At 39.1% G+C, this 20649-nt stretch overlaps 1 protein-coding gene and 1 long non-coding RNA gene across 12 annotated transcripts in view; one reads left to right on the forward strand and one right to left on the reverse strand.

Annotated features, from left to right (window-relative positions):
- Positions 1-20649, reverse strand: part of DIP2C (DIP2 acetate--CoA ligase C (putative)) — a 280542-nt gene that overhangs the window by 106033 nt on the left and 153860 nt on the right. For 9 of the 11 annotated variants that reach the window (XM_088150265.1, XM_088150266.1, XM_088150269.1 and 6 more), the window contains exons 2-3: positions 11847-11918; positions 6644-6817 (exon numbers count right to left, since the gene is read on the reverse strand). In XM_088150265.1, coding sequence (XP_088006391.1) covers positions 6644-6817; positions 11847-11918 — 246 coding nt within the window. The remainder of the gene's footprint in view (positions 1-6643; positions 6818-11846; positions 11919-20649) is intronic. The other 2 variants (XM_088150274.1, XM_088150275.1) reach the window with 1 other exon arrangement.
- LOC112540341 (uncharacterized) lies at positions 20-20501 on the forward strand. The gene is made up of 4 exons (XR_003084410.2): positions 20-1381; positions 2521-2584; positions 11158-11248; positions 20183-20501. It is a non-coding gene; the product is annotated as an uncharacterized LOC112540341 (long non-coding RNA).

A 20649-nucleotide genomic window follows, 5' to 3' on the forward strand; every position in this document is an offset into this window, starting at 1 on the left:
TGCATTTGTGGAAAACAAGGAGGAAAAAAAATCAGGTTCTGTTGCATTATTTTTCAGAATCATGCTAAATGTGGTATATAGTGGATGCAAAGAAAAATTTGAGCTTCTTAAGCTGTCAGGAGCTCTATGCTAGAGTTGGGATAAAGCAAAGAATAAATTGTAGCAGGATTCTATGCTTCACTGTTCAAAATCAAAAGTGTGAATGCACATGTGCATTACTGCCATCAATTGCAGCACAAGCATGCAAAATGCTACAGAACAGCAACAACTCTGAGGAATGCACCTTTGTGGAAGAATTGCGCAAATCGGAAGTGGACCAAGAAAATATCTGGTGGAGTCAGAATGATAAAACAGCAGCATCGAGTACAGTAACTCTGAAGGGCCCACCTTCCATTGGTACATAACTAAAAATCTTATGAGTCAAGTAAACCAATGTTTGCTAATCAATTTTGATGCTGCAAAGTGAAAGTGCAGTAACAGTTTTATATAAATGTCCATATTACTGGAAAAAGCAAGCTAATTCAGATGCCTCCAGAAGTGAAACATAGACCAAAGACTGAATTGTTCCCTTCATTGGATAGGGTGGAGCTCTAAATAGAAAAGGACCCTCTCCCATTAAGTCTCACCCTTGCTGTCCTCAAAATGAACAGAAGGAACTCTTTCTTTGGGCAGAAGGAAGATGAGAATAATTGTTCCTGTGTTCCACCTGGGCTGAGAAAGGCAGTTCTTCCTCCATTGAAGGAGTAGTGGACAACCTCCAATCTGTTTCTCTATGAACACATAGAAAATAAATGATCTGCTGTCCCTCTTCTGCACTGAAAAAGGGAAGGAAATGTGGATGGACCAGGTGCAGAGTTCTTGTGGACTGCATCTGGTCTGCAGCTCTAGAGAGCCACCAGGCACTTCTGTTGATTTTATGCATGAAATCAAAATATACCCACTGAGCCTTTCCAAAACAAGGTTTTCCCAGCTCTTTAGCTCAATGAACCCCATCTGCTATCTCCAGATGTTACTAACTCTTGATTCCTGAGGAAGATGGATATATGACCGAAGGAGAAAGAATACTGAGGTAGAATTTTTATTTCTCATGTGGTGGTATCTCCAAAGAAACAGCATTTACGATATATGTTACACAAACAAGCAAGTAAGGAGATGAAACAAGAAACAGCTCTGTGATGGATTATGTGCTCTGTACTGTCCTGGCAAATGGTTAAAAATAAATACGAGCTAATTGAAATAATCAGTTCAGTAGCTCTTTCCAAAGAGCATCATGTGGTTGTGCTTGGAGCAGGCGACAGCTCTATTTTAGGTCTACAAATTAGATACTATGGTGATAGGAACCACAGGGGACAAAAAAACCACAACTCTGCTTATTTGAAAGGTAGGTAGTTTATATACCCTCCAAATTTGCACCAGTGGAAAAAAATGGGCACTTTTCACACACACCTTAGTTTCACATTAAAGATGATAATTGGAGTTCCCCTTCTTACCTATTGTATACTGCAGGATGTTTCTGTACTTATGTATAATATTTTTATTCATGTTGCAATAGCTTGACCTGTTTTATAAACCAATGAGAATGTTCTATAATACTAGAACACTGTAATTTTTAAATAAGGCAAAAATGGGCAGAATATCAGTTGAAGTGGGCTGTTAATCCATGAGCTTCTGCATCCTAGATCCAACATCTCTTTTCTTTATACAATCTCAGTTTCTACTTCCAACTGTGAAATCTTGGAGGCCTGTATCAATACTACCAAACAGAACTGCTAATGAGCTTTTTTCTATGTTATATTCTTACAATCTTATAAATCTGCAGCTACTGAAACTACCTAATTAACTGATGAGTCTCAGTTTTTATTCTCCTTGGAACTGGCTCTTCTTTTTGTGTCCTGTTCATGCAGTGGTCAGTTGCTGGTTCAATTTTTTTTTTTCAAACAATGACATGAGCACATTTCTCTAGTAGGAAGCTTTACACTGAAAATGTCTAATTCAATTTGCTGCCTTCATTAAAGGTCAAGATAGGACCTTCTTCCCCTCTCCCCCACTTACAAGGGATATAAATATGACTTCATGGCTGGTTACCAAGTTTTCTTCAAACAATGGAAGCATAGCACAAGCTGCTATTAGGTACGCATTTCCAATTTTTAAAAACAGCCTACTTTTTTCTTGCAGGGTAAATATAGAACACAAAATATTAAACCTCTGGTATACAGACCCTTTTGTATAAGACACAAAACCCTCACGGAATATTAAATGCCAAGAATTCAGTGGAGTGTTGCCATCAAGAGGAAGGGAGCCTTAACAGAAACATCACTCACCTGTCTGGCACACACACTGTTGCAACCTGCAGTCAGATGGAATGCGGTTTTTCCAAAATGAAATTTGTGCAAATAAATAATGCACAGGGCAATCTGTAGATGACTTATAGATTCCTTGCTATTGCCTTGCATGGAGGATCATATCTTGCAAAATCATGTACTGATATTCCCTTGAAATCTCTTTTGGTCTGTTTTCCAGGGATAACTCCATGGTGGACAGCCCATCTAGAAAACTGTGAATCATCATGTCTCTCAATGAGGAGGTAACAGAATATAGTTGGAAGCTGCAGTAAATTTGCTCTTTATTTGGAATAGGCGTGATGAAAATAAATATGTAAAGTTAATAAATAAATTGGTAGTGTAGTGCAGCCAGTGTTCAGTTGCATGAAAGGAGTTCTCTTCTGAAGGCTATTTTTTTTTCATCTACAAGGAAGATCAAAAAGAACAGAAAAGAAAAACGTCCATCATACCTAGTGATGGCCACCAATTTGGATTTGATAGTTTCAGTGGAACTGGGATATCAGTGGCTACAAACCTTGATCTGAAGGCTATCTTTTGAATCCCTAACCGCCTCTCTGTCCATATATGTTAGCTTCCCAGATGCCCTTGGTTGGCCATTATGTGACACAGAATGCTGATCGTTAATGTAAGGGCCAGCAGGTCATAAGTCAGAGTTGGCAACTATGTAAATATTTAACAACCACTTGACTAGAAGGCCACCAAGTCTCAGGAAAGGCCAGAAGAAAATGAGTTTATCATAGTGGGTGTAAGGAGACTGCCACTGGCAATAGGCAACCAACTGGTTCATCTGGCTTCATTCTTGTTTCCAATAGATTCTTAACTAATCGATCTATGTCCAGGAGCCAAATCCGAACTTAAGAGCCATGTAAAATGAAAATGTGTGTGATTTATTGCTGAATCTTTTAGGGGGAGCCTAACAATTCTAGTCAGCTCTTATATTCTACTTATATTTGCTTTAGGCCACCTAATGCAACCAAGTAGTTTGGAGTTGCATTCATTGAATTCTGGGATCTGCAACATATATGAAAAGCCCCACATGAGGAAGGCTGACCTAATGACGTTCAAGGCAGACTGAATCCAGGATCTCCTAATCTGAACTGCTACGTCTTAGATTCTAGTTCTGAGCTCTTTGTCTCACATATACTGTAAACAAGACTCTAAGAAATAACCAATGAGCAACCAATGTTCCTTCCCCAATGATTTATGAGGAAGATTTATGCTTTTGCCACTGTCTGAGCTTTTGAGATGAAGGCAATGAACAATCAGCACCTACAACTATTTGTTGGGACCAAGCCCAGGAAAAATGAAATCAAGATTCAAAAGAATCACAGAAACTTGTCCCCAGTAAGACAAAGTCAGACAGAAATCTTTATTTATTTATTTATTTAAGTATTTTAATAATGTCCGTCCCTCCATGGAACAAGAGTGCTTTAGTTTGAGAAAAGATACATTATTTTGATTCTTATGGAAACTGGAATAAGGAAACAATTTAATTGGATTCAAGTCTGGAGAACAGTAGCTATTTAACAGATTTACACCATCTCTTCCAGCATCTTAATTCCTACAGAATCAGAGTTGGAAGAGACTTCAGAGATCATATAATCTCTACTCCAACCATCTGCTCAGTGCAGCATCTGTTCAAGCATTTCCAGCCTCTGACTGAAGACCTTCAGTGATGGAGAATTTACCATTGTAGAAGAGTATGGAGATAGCCTTGAAGAAGTATGCAACAGCCATTAAGAAAACATCAGCTTAGCCCACAAAGACAGGAGGGGGTGAGGAAGAACCTCAGGACTGTTGTGCCTTGACTCTCTTTGCCACAAGAGAGAGGGAGAAACTCTAATAGGCTTTCAAGGTTCTTTTATTCCTCCTAATATCTAACACAAATCTATTTCCTTTTATTTTCAACCCACTGGTTCTTGTCCTGCTCTTTGAGCAACAGAGAACAAATCCACTTCCATGTCTATTTGATGTCCCTTTAAATATCTGAGAACTGCCTATCATGTCTCCCCTCAGCCTTCTGCAGGTTAAACATCCCCAGGTCTTTTAAGTGGTTATCACAGTTCTGTTAGTTTCCAGACCCCTCACCATCTTGGTAGCTCTCCTCTGAACTTGCTCCAGATTGTTGATGTCCTTTGCCTCTCCTTTTTTCCATTAATTACTCCCTGTTAGAATGCTTTACTTAACTCTGCAATATGAGAACATAATATTCTCTTTTCCTAATTACGCTCATTTTAAAAATGTGTATGTGTGTGCGCTGCTGATTCCATCTCCAACCACATTAAAATACCCTAAAGTCCAATTTAGAATTCTTGAACAGAATAAATTTATATTAAAGACAATGGGGGCAATCAAACATTCCAATTTCTTATGGGGCCTTCCAAGTGTTCCTGAAATGGTCTGGGACACTTGGAAACGAACCTTCAGAACAAGCCTATGTTGGACCACTTTCGGACTACTCAAAACGGTGCATCCTGGGAAAAGGCACTGCTGTTTCAAAGAGCTGCCTGCCATGCACTTTCCAAAGCACCTTTTCAGAATCAAATCTAAGTGCTGTACAGCCTTAGAAAGCACACAACTGTTTTTTTTTTCCTATTCTTCCTGGATTTTGCCAGTGAACTCAATGCTGTTTTCTATACCAAGTCACATAAGCTTGCAATGTACATAATCAAAACAGAGTGACCATGGTCATACACTGAGATAATCCTTCACTGAGTCCTGAATTAGGAGGCCTGCATGCAGTATTCAGACCTAACATACTATTTTTTTTACTATAAACCATTCCCACGTCCACCCCAATGAACTGATTGTGGTAGAGGAGAATGGAATTGAAAGGAATCTTGTTTTTGCCTTTGATGTCATGGGAAGATTCCTGATTAGTAAAACAAGCGGTTTGAACGCAGAAGGTCCCAGACAGAATTCCTAGACTAGCCTTCCCAAATCTGACATCTTCCGGTGATGCAGAGTTCTAACTTCCAGAAGCCTTTCCATGGAATAGTACCAGGTAGTATAAAATAGTCTGGCCTGGCATAAGACAGCTTTTCGCTTTTAACAGAATCTATTTTGGTTTTAGGGTGTTTTTGTTTTGTTTCTTGCTTTTACTGTTTGGTGGATATCAGGTCCACCAACTACAGCCAGATGAAAATAGTCACTGAGGACAGGGTGTCAGTACTCTAAAAATTAAGGAACAAGATAGAATTGTGTGCTCAGAATCAGCAACAACCATGTAAGTCCTTTCACATATAGATTCATTCCCATTTTCCTCCCAAACTTTTCATTTATGCATTTATTTTGCAGCAACAGCAAGAGCCCAATTTAGGAGAAAAATGTTTCAGTTATTGCTTTTATTGGACAGCTGGAGATCAGAAACTTTTCTAAAGGACTGCAACTCACTCAGAGATCTACACACAGATTCTGAACTAGTCCTATTGCCAATTATAATTTAGGCTGTAAACATACCTAGGGGCCCCTCCCATAGGCAACATGGCTGAAAAATCATCTTTCTGTGGCTACATCTGCCATATCATCCAAATTTTGCATGATGAACAAGTCAGGATGAGAATGTACTTGTTTATGTCTCCATCACTGTATCAGCATCAAGTCCATGGAAAGGATACACCTGTTTCAATACTCTCTCAAATATAACCAGAGAAGGGACTATGTAGAAAAAGAATACTTTATTACAGATCACAGAGCCACCAAACAGGACCATGTAGAATTGTCCTTCAGAACGTGCTTCATAGAAAACAGCAGAGAGATCTACATTGGAATATAGTACTTGCTTTCAGAAGATTGAGCAGAGAGGCAATAATGAGGTACACAGGTAGCATTAACTTACAGTTTGCTAAACCATAGTTTTTAAGTAAACTACTACTCATTGGTTCACACAATATATTAAACCACAATGTGTGGATCAGAACTTTATGTCAGAAACCCATGTTCTTCCAGCCTCTTTTCCCAAACTAGCAAGTGAGTTGGCAGTAATGACCTTGACTAAGTCAACACTTGTCTTTCAGAGATGGCTTTGGAATATCAAGCAAAGCTTGTAACTTTGCCCAGGAATGTTGCTACTCTAATAGTCCCACAACTGCAGCTGGAGAATATATTTCTGTATTAGACGCCCATTGTGAGACAGCACACAAATGGTGCACAATTCTGGGACTGAAAGTGTCACTCTTCTGTGCTATAACTTCCTAACATACCATGTCCATGAAATCCAAAGATCTTCCAACAAAGTGCTTGTCAATATGTTTGTCAAAAATATACAGATATATAAACATAAGTACAGTTGTTGCGCTCACCAAAACGAAAGTAAAAGAGGGGCCGGTTTGCTGCTGTGCTGTGCGGTGCTGTGCGCTCTCTAGCTGCTGCTTCCCGGATGTCACAGACCCCAATGTTGCTAGTGCGGTGCATCCTTCTCGCGGGCCCTTCACTGTGCTGCAGCCTACACCGTACCGCGGCAGCTCCATTCGCCGCTGTAACAAGTTGAAAAAAACTAATTAAATCATGTTTAGTTTTTTTACATTTGTTACAGCCACGAATGGAGTTGAAGCATGTACACACATAAGCCCCAAAGCAGGTGTACCTGCACGTACGTACACACACACACACACACACATACACACAAGGCACACGCATATACAAACACTGTAATACAGAGCCACATAATCAATTTCCCACTATGCCAACATTGGTGTTTGTAATGTCAACAAAGCAGCAGCCAGAGGACTGGATGTTGAAATAGTCAAGAGCTGCCTTGCGGTTTACAAGCCAGTATTTTTTGGTTACGTTTGCTCAAAACGTAAAGGCCCTTACTCAAAGCATTACACGCAGAATTCAATCATTTTGGTTTGAAGATGTAAAACACCAAACTTTCCCAACAGTTGACATTGCATTTCCCAGAAGACCATAGCAAATCAGTGATTAAAAGGGGCTTCAGAAAGCAGCCTCAAGTGCGACTCTGATGGCACTTTAAAACAACATCTTCCCCAAGTGGGGCCGAGCAATTCCCCTTTGGAAGAATCTAGAAGAATGCAAGTTCCATCAGAAGAAAACACCAATTTTGTCTGGAAAGTACTGAAGACAGAAATATAGAAACAAAGACTATGACAAATACATAATCTTTCGGCTCTAGGAAGCAATAGTGTGCAACTTTAACAGCCACTCCTTCTGTTGGTGTAATAAAACAAGAGGTCTGCACAGGGGAGATCTCTACATATTTTTCCCAAGCAAACTTCGCTTTAGCAGCAATAGCTGATGCAGGACAAGTTCTGTAATTCTGGCAGGGAATCCTACAAATTCCACCGAGTGTGTAAACGGAAGTTGAATTTAGTATTCTAGCAATCACACTTTGGTTTTTTAAAAGAGTAAAACTGTTAGATCTTACAGCTGAGAAGATGTCTGAATAGTTTATCAGCCAGCTTTCTGATGTCTCAGAAAAAATACGGTCAGTCAAGTTTTTCATCATTCTACATCGGACTGGCAAAAGCATATGCGTGAGGTGCCCCCCCCAAAGCAAAATAAATTATGCAAAAATAAAGAAAATATTTGCTTTACTTGCATAATGGAAAGAGGTAAACTATATGATCTTTTCCTAGAGTAGGATTTTGAATTCCTTGGCAAAGAAAATTCATTTTTCTTAATATAATGGGACAAAATTTGGATTAGTTTAGCTAAAAAATTAGTTGCCAATAGATTTCTGGACTCTGCTAAAGGACAGATTTTGACCTTTGTATATTCTGTTCATGGCTTAACTGCTAAAATGAGAAATAGAGGGCTCAAATAATTAAATGTTTTTGTGTATGAAATGGCCTTTTCTAAATTAATTTTCTGTGTGGATAATGCTAAAAATGTTATATCCTTTATACTTGATTTGGAAGCACACACAATTTGTGAACTCCTACTTGTGATCTTCCAGGCTACAGCCTGGGGACTTTATAAAGTTAAATGAAAGTTGTTCTACAGCCTATTATCTGTCACTATATGATATGGAGACTAGACTATAAATGCTTCATGATGCTACATAAGAATATACTGCCAGGATCTTCCTCATTATAACTCAGCATATATAAGTAGTCCTCACTTAATGACTGCCCTATTTAGCGGCCGTTTGAAGTTACGACGGGACTGAAAAAGTAACTTTATGACCGGTCCTCGCACTTACGACCATTGCAGCATCCCCATGGTCACATGATTGAGATTTGGGTGCTTCGCAATTGGCAGTCATTTATGACTGCTGCAGCATCCTGTGGTCACACACTCACCATTTGCGCACTTCACAGCCAGATTCCAACAAGCAGAGTCAATGGAGAAGCCGGCAGTAAAATCACAAATTGCAGTAGCCTGATGTCTTGCTTAACGACCCACAGTTACTTGCTTAACGACCACAGGGGAAGTGACATCGTAAGTTCCTTGCAGTCACATGTTGTTTCGCTTAATAACCGCACTGCTTAGTGATGGGGTTGCCGGTCCCAATTGTGGTCTTTAAGCAAGGACTATCTGTAATATATATTGAGGCCAACAAATCTGAGGACATACGCATATTCATATTATTGTATATATGTATGTGTGGACAATATGCCTGTTTGTGTTGTGTATACCTACACAACAAATATGCACAATTCTAATTCTTCTAGTCTATGTGTGTATTTTAAAGTTACTCTAGCGCAGCCTTCCCCAATCTGTTGCTCTCCAGTTTTAGTAACAGCACATCTGGAGGGCACTACATTTTTTTTTCCTTCTGGGAAACTGAGAGTCATAATCTAAAAGTTTATTGGCCTTGAGGATGAAAGCATCAATGTAAATCTAAAACTCCTAATTCAAAACCAGTTTTGCCAGAGGGAAACTCTGAGAATGAAGTGAGCACCATCCACTTAAAACCAATGCCCAACTCCCATAAAATGCCTCGTTAATCATCTGACTCTTTATTCTCTTAGGGAAAAGGGACACAGCATCTCTCAGAAGGACAATTTTGATTCAAGAATCTCTTTTTCTAACCCCTGACTTATACGCTATGGTGCCACAGGTTCTGGGGAAAGCATGTGTCTAAAACGGCTTCTTAAATATTTGGAGGACTAAAATAAAATCTTGATACTGACTTGTTTGGGAAAACAGCAAAACCTGTGGAGACTAATGGCAAAGTCCCTGTAACATTAAATCCAAAATCCACAATGTGAGTCCATGAAGCCTCTATGGCCCACATTTTGCTTCCCCCATCCATACAGAACTATATGTTGATTACTTAAGTGTGACATTCAAATTCCAGATTATATTATGCCCAAGCAAGGCAGGATATATAAGTAAACAACAAAGCTTCTTTAAAACCAGCTAATAATCCTGCTTGTCTGGGTGCAATAAAACATCATCCTGGATTCAGATGTCATACAGTATTCAGCTGGCCTGACTCAGGAATGAGTGGGAAAATAAGAGGATAAAGCAGGAAGAAATAGGCCAGCCAGCCTTGGCTTCTATGGGTCCTGCATATGAAAATAACCGATGTGTAGCTGTCCTTTGCTCCTGTTCTCTAATGTGACAAATAGAAATCTATTTATATTATTATAACCTTCTTTAAGTTATAATTACATGCTTGTATAAAATATTTTGCTCAGTTACTGGGTTTTTCTTTGCCTCATTAAGGGACAAAGAGAGAGAAAGAAATGAGGACCAAATCTAGTGAGACATCATTTATCAACTAACAGTATTCTAAATAGCCTTTTACTTATATGCATGGGGTTTACTGGACGTCAGGAATCACAGAGAGAAGGGGAAGACACGCACCAACTATTCTTCCCTGCTCTGGTCCTTCTCTAGGTTGGGATTCTGCATTTGTTATTTGCTCTGTAAGAAAAAATGGTACTGGTACAACTGGAGAACTTCCTACCCATCATGCCGCCCTACTGCCGAACAACAGTGAAGTCAAGCAATTACTGTGCCAGCTGGAGTTGTGTGCTGTCAATGACTCACTGCCTGCAGTGGACCATTAAGCCATTGGTGGTACACCAAGTTTTTATGCTCTGCTATGGTACCAAGTGAAATACTGGGACCTGCAGCAGCTCCTTGCCCATCCTCCACTGTCTTATCTGGCCCCCTGCCACTTTCCTGACCCTAAGAAGCCTACAATAGCTAGCGCAGAAACTGATTGGCCAGCAGGCATCAAAGAGTTAAAACCCCTCTACTGCCCAGCCAGATCCCTTGGGCTATTTTAAAAAAAACTCATCTCACTTACTTTCACTTTTTATAAGTGTTCTGGGTGTTCCATACCATAGATCCAAACAAAAAAACTTCACTGCATTAAGAATGAAATAAATCACCTAGCTCACCATTCGATTTCTGCTACTGTTATGTGCACCACAGTGAGGTGGGCCAAAGTGAATGCTGCCATTTGTCCCAAGTACTGATATCTGAGATAGCCTCATCCAACCTGACAGCTTCCAGATGAATTTTAAATACATCTTCCAGGATTCCTCAGCCACACTAAGCAGCTAGGCAGTTCTGGAAGAAGTAGATCCAACAGATCAGGAAGGAATAATTAGAGCACACTTGGTCTGAGACATACTGTCCCTAAAACTGAACTTGGAAACAGTGGGTTATAGAAGTTTCATTCCTATCTGTAGGACCACCACCAGAGAAGGGCAATGGGAAATTTCTCTTTGGCCCCAGGGTGCTTGGAGTATGGTATAAGGAGGGGTTGTAGTCTTTCCCTTGTACTTGTATTATCTACATGAAGTTGCTGGGCACGGCCATGCATAAATTTGGAGCGCAGGGTCCACAGAATGAACTCAACCTATCTCTCCTTTCTCATTTTCTCCTAAATCAGGAAAGGCTTTGCAGCTGCTGACAGTTGCCTGGAGGTAGCGATGGACTAAGTGAGGGCCAATTAACTGAAGCTGGATCCAGATAAGATAGAGGTACTGTGGACAGATGTTTCCCAGGCCAGTAATTTGGAAGGTTGCTTCTTATGAATGAGGTAGCATTCCCTTCAAAGGTGCACATCGTAAGGATTTTCCTCAGTTCCAAAGTTAAAGTTACTAAAATACAAGGATTTACAACCTTTTGACACATTCCATAGAAACAGCATGTTTTGCTCACAATGGCTATTTCTAGAAATATTCAATTCGCTAGGAAAGTATCTTCTTCTTGGTTTTAAATTGGAAATATATTAAAATGGGATCAGGCATTATTTACTTCCATAATTTTAGTTGAAAATTAGCTACCTTTTTCAACAATCTCATCCAGCTCCATTTATCATGCAATTCATATTGCTATGAATCTGGGGTGGGGGGTGAGGAGTGCAAGGAGAGATGCATACATATGCCATATATTTATACAAGGAGACATACACTGGTCCACAAAACTAGCTAGTGAGAGCAACTGACACACATTACACAATAGTGACAGATTCTTTTGTGCCTCCAGATAATTCCTCTCTAAGATGCACATGAACAGATTGTTGTAATTATTAAAACACAAGACAGCTCCATGCACTGATTCTACACTTCCACGTACCTGGAGGTTGTGGCAAGTAGGCCCCAATTAATTTTGATCTCTTCTTTTCATAACCCTTCTGTGTGATGTCACCTGCCAAAGAAAGCAAAGAAAATCAAGACAAGCTTAAATGAAGAAAGAGTTCAGCCACTCAAATCGAGGTAGTATATGCCTCCCCACTGCGGCACTGTTTGTTTTGATGATCATAATGAATGAACAATTGAAAATACATTATGTCCATTCTGCCTGGAAAAGATAATTTACACTGGAGGCATTTTTGGCAACTAAACACCCAGTGTAGTTTTCTACCGGTTGTTGAGAGTCCAAGAATCAGAGGGCTGCATTGTCATTGCAATATTCTGTCTTATAAGACTACATCAGTTTTCATTACGTTAATCAACAGTGGATTATATAGGATATTTGGGCCGGTAATGGCTGGCAAAAGACATTGCCAATTAGCATTTTCTCCACTATTAATGGGATCCTTTAATCAAGCATGAAGGATGCACAAAAGATTTGGAACTGCTGGTACACTATTCAAATAATAGTACTGTATAAACATTTGGCTAAGCTTTTAAGAGCTACTTGAAGACAAAAATGCAAAGCCTCAATTGCATCGAACTTCCCAGGACCAAGCTACAAAAAAATACGATTTCTATCCCTTCAGCAATGCAGTTGACATGAATTTTTGTGACAGACCAAGTGCTATGTCCTGAGATGCACCAAAAGCAAAACAAGACTGGGGCATTAATTTACTGATTTTGCTAGTGAATCACAAAGATTGATATGGTTTTATTTTAGCACTCTGGCAGGCTTTGATCACTAGTAGCTCCTCCTGACATCCTCCAGATGTTCATCCTGAGCTGACTGGAAATTCTGGAAGCTACGGTCCCAGTGCATCTAGACCAGTGTTTCTCAACCTTGGCAACTTGAAGACGTGTGGACTTCCACTCCCAGAATTCCCCAGCCAGCATGGGGAATGGCTGGGGAATTCTGGGAGTGGAAGTCCACACGTCTTCAAGTTGCCAAGGTTGAGAAACACTGATCTAGAGGATAACAAATGTATTTATAAAATGGTGGGGCGATGGGGTAGATCATCCACTCTGAATGAACACAGATAGCTTTCCCCACCTGTGGCTTCCGGTAATTTCCATTCAGTGGCGAACTGCTTCAAAACTTAAAAATCCCATTTTATTATTTTCATTTCTTTATTATTTGGGTTTATCAGCTGCTTCAACTGCTCTAAGCAGAGTATTCGCCATATTCATAACAAGGGTGAACACAGTCCATAACTTAATTCAGAAGTGAATAACCATACTGCACCTAGGAAACACTCCCTAGGTATAAACAATCAGAAGAGGTGGGGGCTGGGGGACATCCTCTTCAGTCCCCAAAGGCTTCTGGGGGGGAGGGGAACTGCCCTCCCTGAATTCCAAAGGGGTTGGAGCTGTTCTAATCTCGAGGGACAGGAAGAAGATGGGACACTATTTCGTAAGTGTGGAATGGACACAGAGAAGGCCCACCATCATCATCAAACTACTAACAGTTTTTCAGTTTGCAAATGGATGTAGCTATGTGAGTAGAACAGGAAAAAATGCTCCTAAACTTATTTTTCATGGGCATATAATGCAGATAAACCTTCTATTGCACTACCATGGCCAACTTTTTTATTTTTTATTTATCTACACTGTAGACAGTCTTTCTAGACTCAGCACGTTTAACCAACAATCCTTTGCACATATACTTGGAAAGTCTCACTGGATTTTGGTTCATCTGCACAGGTTTCTCTCTGACATATTAAAAAAAACATTCCAAAGGAGTACTCTGCAGTAAGAGTATTGTGACATTTTGAAGACTAACAAATATATATAAAGTAAGTCATGTTTGGAAGCTCATGATATTTAGACACAAAATGGTGGAAAACATAGCTGATGGATTTTTTTAAAGTTTGTACTGACAGGCATTTTCAGTTTACCTCGAATGGTAAAGATGTGGACCTGCGGAAGAATCTTATAGATAGAGAATATTATCAATTTCTTGGCAACCATATTTCAGGGAAAACTAACAAGTGAACAGTGTACTGTATTCCACAGATAACTGGGGGCTGCTTGCTTGTAGGAAAATGCTCTCTGCAAATTCTCTAGGCATAATGTGCATAGCCAACCGTTAACACTATTTAATATGAGGAACATAATATACTTAATAGGTTGTATTAGGGAAGATTAATAGTATAGGACCTTCTTTGCTTTTGGAACACCCCAGGTTCAATCCCTAGGAAGATCTTCTCCAATCTCCATATAGGGGTGGACTTCAAGCTTCCATAATTCTCATGGAGCTGGTTGAAAATTATGGGAGCTGAAATTCTCTCTGCTTGGAGAAAGCTAGTGGGGAAGGCCGCCCTAGAGTTGCAGCAGATGGTATGAAGGATCTCTGCCAGAGATTTAACAGGGCTAGCCCCAGTCACAGAAAAACAATTTGGCCAAATGGACAAAATAATCTGACTTTGTAGAAGGCATGCTGTCCCATTAGATCATTCTAACTCATATTGCTCCAAAAGCATTTACTTTGGCAGAATGAAAACAAAAGCCTCCAGTAATAATTCAAAAATAAAAATGTTGTCAACTGTAAGAAATCTGGAAGACACCACCCTAGAACTGGCCTTAGTGTAGCTGAAGAGTTCCAGACTCTAAAGGCAAACATATTCAGTTTGAAAACAAAAACTGGTTTTAATCAAGATTCAAGCATTTGTAGATCATGAAATCAAAATACGAAAAAAAAATCTTATATCCCAAACTCCGAGGATTACAAATGTCAGCTTCCATCCCCCGATCTATTTTTATCCTCCAAAAATTCAAGTTGCTATACAGCTTGTTTGCTGCCAATGACTCAAATTTACTGTCAGCATCTTGACAAGAGAGATTCGAATGAAACAACGCTCCTCATAAATGAGTGCCATGACTCACTGATTTCTCCCACTGATGATGCAGAGTCTCTCCGTCTGCCCTTCCAAAAATACACAAGGAGACAAGGGATTACAGCTTGAAGGAAGCAAGCTGCAAAGCGCAAGGGGAGGAAAAAAACACACCCAAACCAAGAGAGATGCGTTTTGCAGCCTAACCAACATTCAGCTCAGCAACTAGACCGAATTCTACAGCTTTAAGGGGCCTTTGGACTCCTAAAACAGCCATCTGAAAGCTACCCAGTAAATCACTGTTGACATCAGGAAGGGTTTCAAGAGCAATGTTAGATGGTTGTAATTGTTATACCAATATTCAGAACGTATATAAAGCTATAGGTATGACTGAACTGGTTCTTTGGATTCCAGACTTAACACTGGAAAATAATCCAGTATAATCTGAATGCCACCAAAATTTGCCAAATAAATGAAGAAATCAGAATAATAGAATAATACTACTTTAAATAATAACAAGATATAATACGGATCACATTTTCTCTCAACTTCTTTGAAAGAGAATGTATCATAGCTCAAAACTCCCTACATTTCTTATTATTTCCCCAGGGATCTGTTTCTTTTCTTTTCTTTTATGTTCTTTTTTTTTTCTTTCCTTTTTTCCCTTTCTGATGGGCGAATGGAAGATTCTAAAATTTAAAATACACAATTCTTTTCAAATTTCTCAAAAAGGGCAGCATTTTAATTCCCCTTTTTGTTGTATATCCCACTAATGAAATGCACCAAAAAAAGGGAAACAAATTTTCACTATCCACTCATCATATTTAAAATGCACATACACAAATGCACACACACACACACCCTATACACACAAGTCTGATTCCTGTATCCTTAGTAATAAATATTTAATGAGTATCTACTTTTCTGCCAACTAGTCATATCATCTATATTAAGAGGCAGAAAAAAAATATGTAGTCTATATTTGCTTGGTTAGGAATTTAGAGTGTCATCATGCCACAAACTGGAGGATAATCGTTAGAGGAGGCTCCTATACCCTGGCCAACCTCCTGCTCAACTTCAACTTCTCAAATTACCCAATTTTTCTCCTTGCCTTAAATACTCCATTGCTTCAGGACATCTAACATATGAATCCTACTGCCACCATGTAGAAACTTCACTGAACTGAGATGTGGGGAGGATCATCCATCCATCGATCTAGGTTCTCTGGTGAAAGATGCTAATATTTTGACAACCAGATGACAGACTAAATTGCCATGGTCCTGGCTGAAAGCCAGAATGACAAATGCATTTCTTCAAATGTAAATACTCTCTATCACGATCACTGTGTGGTCCATTGGTCTTCTGAGAGTTTCCCTAAGAAAGAAGCATTTGTACCACATGGCTTTTATGGCCTGGATTACTGTAACATAAACAGAACCTAGTTTAACAGGGAAGTTTTCCATTCTCAATGTTTATTTCATTATTTGAAGCTTAAACAGACACTTTATGTAATGAAAGCAAATCATTCCCATTTTTGGAATTTTACAGCCATTAGCATTACTCCTAATGTTGTCCCCCGCTCCACCTTTCGTTTCTTTATATGGCTGATATTAAAAAAAAAAATCCATCTGCTGGAAAAATAATCTTTCATCTCTCTATTGGATATTTACCCAGTTCAAATCAGCACTGACCAGCCACATCTGCAACAAAAGCTGGAAATGACTGAGATGATGATGATGATGATGATGATGATATAAAAACGGGCAGAAGAATATTCAAAACACAATATGCATATATTGCAACTTCAGAAGTGTTCAAGTGGGATAATGAGCAACTCAAATATTAATCAGTATGTACTGATGCCCTCGAGCAATGTTTCTGGCAATTCTGGATAGAACTGAGAAACCAGGAGGTACTGTAAGGTCACAGATTTATAGTTAGAAGGGGCCCTTTAGGTACTAATTTCAATTCCCTGCTCAGTACATATCAGAATGAAACTGTTGGCTATCCAGCCTCAGCTTGAACATAGAGATCAAATGAGAGCCTATTTTCTACATGACCTGTTGCACCGTTAACCTTCACCTACTGTTAGGAAGTTTTTCTAATACTTCAACCAGAAACTACTTTTCTGCAACTTAAACCCATTATTCGATATTCTTCTCTCTGGGATAATAGAGAACATATCCTGGCCTTCTTCTGTGTGACATCCTTTCAAGTATTTGACAAGTGCCAACAAATTTCCCCTCCCAGTTTTCTTTTTTCAAGGCTAAACATACTGAACTCCTGCAAGCTCTCTTCTTAGACTTTCTTCAAGTCTCCAGTCCCCTGCTCTTCCTCATTATCCCAGTATGTCTGGATCCTTCTTAAACCATGGTGCCCAGAATGGGAAAAAAATAAATGAGGTGGGTCTAGCAGAACACAGTGGGATTTTAATTTCTCTGGATATGGAAATGTGATGCAGCCTAGAACGGCATGTGCTAACTCTTATTCAGTTTGAAATCAACTAAAATCTTTTTCACAAGTACTATTATATTTATTTATTTGTTTACAATTATTTGTAGGCCACATATCCTAAGCATCTTACAGTAGTGTATCAAAAACTTCAATAAAATCCAAATATTCAAAATCTTTTTTTTTTTAATCTTTTAAAATCTGCTGTTCTCTTCCCATCTTATTCCCCAAAAGCTCTGAAGAAGAAGAAGATCTCCAGATGCTTCCTATAGACTAAGGGGTCAGCTGTACTACTGGAAGGGAGCTGGCACTGAGAAAGCCACTTTCTGGGTCCCCACCCCACCCACATCTCCCTACGGGTGGGTTACCCACAGCATCCTTTCCTGGATAGACTGCATAGGAGAGCAGACTCTACCTGGGGAAGATAATCCCAAAGACAATAAGGGTTAAAGCTGGGTAATGCCTTATAAATAAAACCACATTTTAAATTGGATCCAGAAGCCTATTACCAGGATAGCTTTTCCTTATATATTTCCTTTTCTAAGTAAAGAAGTTTGCATTTGTCCCTATTTAACTTTGTTCTCTTCTTTTCGACCTATTTCTCTAGCTTAATGTGATTGGTTTGAATTTGATATCTGTCTTCTAGGGTATTAGCTATCTCCCTCCATTATGGGCCACCTGCAAAGTTTCCTGCCACTTCTTCACCCAAGTCATTAATAAAAATACTGAAGACTACAAGTCTCAGGACTGAACCATAAGGCACCCCACATGATAATTCACTGGAGTTTACTAAGATAACCATTGACAGGCACTCTTTGAAAATATTTTCAGGCCATCTATCCATCCACTTAATTGTCATATCCTCCATCTTACATTTCTCTGTACTGCTAATCAGAAAGTCAGATAGTACTCTGTCGAGCCCTTCGCTTAAGTCAAGGTATATTATATCTACGTATTAATATCCCACATATGCTGAGAAGGTTATCCCAAAAGAATGGAAATCAAACATAGGCCTTATAAATATTTGGATGCAATTGTTTCAACCATGCTCTAAAAATTCCTGTTAAACATTCTTCAGTTCCATGTTGGCACATATGTGCATGTTTATATATATTCATGTATGTATGTATGTGTGTGTGTGTATACATACATACATATACACATGTTTGCATGTATTTTTGTGCCTTTGAGTCAGTGTTGACTCCTGGAGACTACCTGGACAAGTCCCTGCAGTTTTCTTGGCAAGGTTTTTCAGAAGTGGTTTGCCATTGCCTGCTTCCTAGGGCTCAGAGAGAGTGACTGGCCAAGGTCACTCAGCTGGCTTTGTGCCTAAGGCAGGACTAGAACTCACAGTCTCCAGGTTTCTAGCCCTGGTGCTGCCTTAACTACTCCAAACTGCTGTATACACGCATACATACCAGATACACACACACAGACCTGAATATGTGTGTCTGTGTGTGTGTATCTGGTATGTATGTGTGTGTGTATACGTACCAGATACACACACACACACATATATATACACCAGATATATATACATCTCTTCAATATATGCACAATATATACACATACTACAGTGTTTCAAAACTGTATTTTCCTGGTATAATTTCTTAATTTTATTTTGTTCCTTAACTTAGTTCTATTATGTTATTGTTCTTATTATGAAGACAATTGTTTCAAAATGCTATCCAGACAATAACAGGAAAACTCACAAAATTTATTATTAATTCACCAGCACTCTAGTAAAATGGCATCAAACTTTCAGGCTACATCCAATATAAAGACTGCTTGTGTAGAATATTTAAATATTTTAAATGAGAATAACTGAAGTGTTACGCTGTAAAATGGCATTATAATGCATTATTTATTGATAAGTAATTAAAAGATGCAAATACAGGCTGCCAATATGATCAGAATTATGCTGGAAGCTATTCTCCCTGTATCACCTTTAGTTAAGCATCACATCGCAACAGCTAAGTGCATTTCCCTACCTCTCAAACCCTCCCTATTCTCTTGGAGGTGTGATTAAGCCATAGTTCTGCTGTTGTTTATCCACAGAAAGGCTAACACAATTTCAGTGAACACTAACCTGACCTTGTCTGGCTTAGACACTAAGCAGGACCAGGTCTGGATGGGAGACCACCAAAAAATTCCAGGGCTGTAGGTCAACAAACAAATGAGAAGATGGCAATGGCAAGCTACTCCACATAGTTAACAAGAAAACTATGGAAGAGTCCACGAGGTCCAGGTGTTGAACTCAGTTTGAAGGAGACTTTACTCTTAATACTCAACAGTAAAGGAACAAGCAGTCAAGAAATACATCGCAGACTAGCACTTGGTAGAGCTGCCATGAAGGCCTTGGAAAAGATATTCAGATGCCATGATGTGTCTACAAAGATCAGAATAGCGCAGGGAATAGTTTTCCCTGCGACACTCTACGAAAGACTTCAAAGAAGCAGGATTAGAAGAATACTGATGCTTTTGAACTTTGATATTGGAAAGTCTCCTGAGAATACCATGGACAATCAAGAAAATGAACAAATGAATCATCAAATAAATCAACCCAGAGTTCTCACTTGAGGCACAAATGACCAGGCTCAAATGATCTACTTTGTCATGAAGAAAATATATCTATGTGGCTGCTAAGAGTCAACACTGACTTGGTGATACATAATCAATCAATCAGTTACTCTTAATTCAAACTCAAATGAAAATATGCTTTAAAAAAAAAATCTGAAATCTAGATATGTGAAGTTTATTAAAAGTTAGGGAAAACCCGGGGTAGGGAAAACTAGGGGTTTCAACGTTTTTTTTCCTTTCCTCCTCTCCAAAAAGAAAAAAATTAAAAATGGATTATAAAGTATTTCCTAACATATTTTTAGGTGATACATAAAATGGTTTTTAAAAATGCTCATATGTTGCAACCTACTGTTTAATTAGCAACTATTCTGAGGGCTAATGCTCCAAAGATTTTCTACCTTTCTTTCTTTTTCAGCTTTCTAAAACAAATGCTTCTGCAATGCTTCAGCAGATCTGCTTCCCATACCACATCAGGCTGTATTCAAGATACTCATGGCTCACTGCAAGGGGGAAAGTTCACATCAGCAACACTTCTTTCCCATGAAGCACTCCAACAGAAAGGAAAATAAATTATCTTGCAATAAAGTAATATAAAGAGAACATGTGTAAGGTAATTTGTCAGTGTTGTATATTTTAATCCCAATGCTCTCATTCTCATTAGGGTTTCTCAGGCTGGAATAGGGACCTTGACACCTATTATGTGCTCACATCTGCAGTTTAGCATGCTTGACTGCCACCTAGGTCAAATATTCAAATCACAGCCCGATCAGAATCCAAGATCTTTGCTCATGTATAGCTATTCTCTGTGGTACCAACGCATAAACCCCGACTTGATGCTTTCAGCTCAACCTGGTGTAGAACGTCCCTGCGGATTCATAATGT

The sequence above is a fragment of the Python bivittatus genome, unplaced genomic scaffold (assembly GCF_059951505.1).
Source record: "Python bivittatus isolate LINGU-HERP-01145 unplaced genomic scaffold, Pbiv_v1 ctg000610_np1212, whole genome shotgun sequence".
In the NCBI taxonomy this organism is placed as follows: Eukaryota; Metazoa; Chordata; class Lepidosauria; order Squamata; family Pythonidae; genus Python; species Python bivittatus.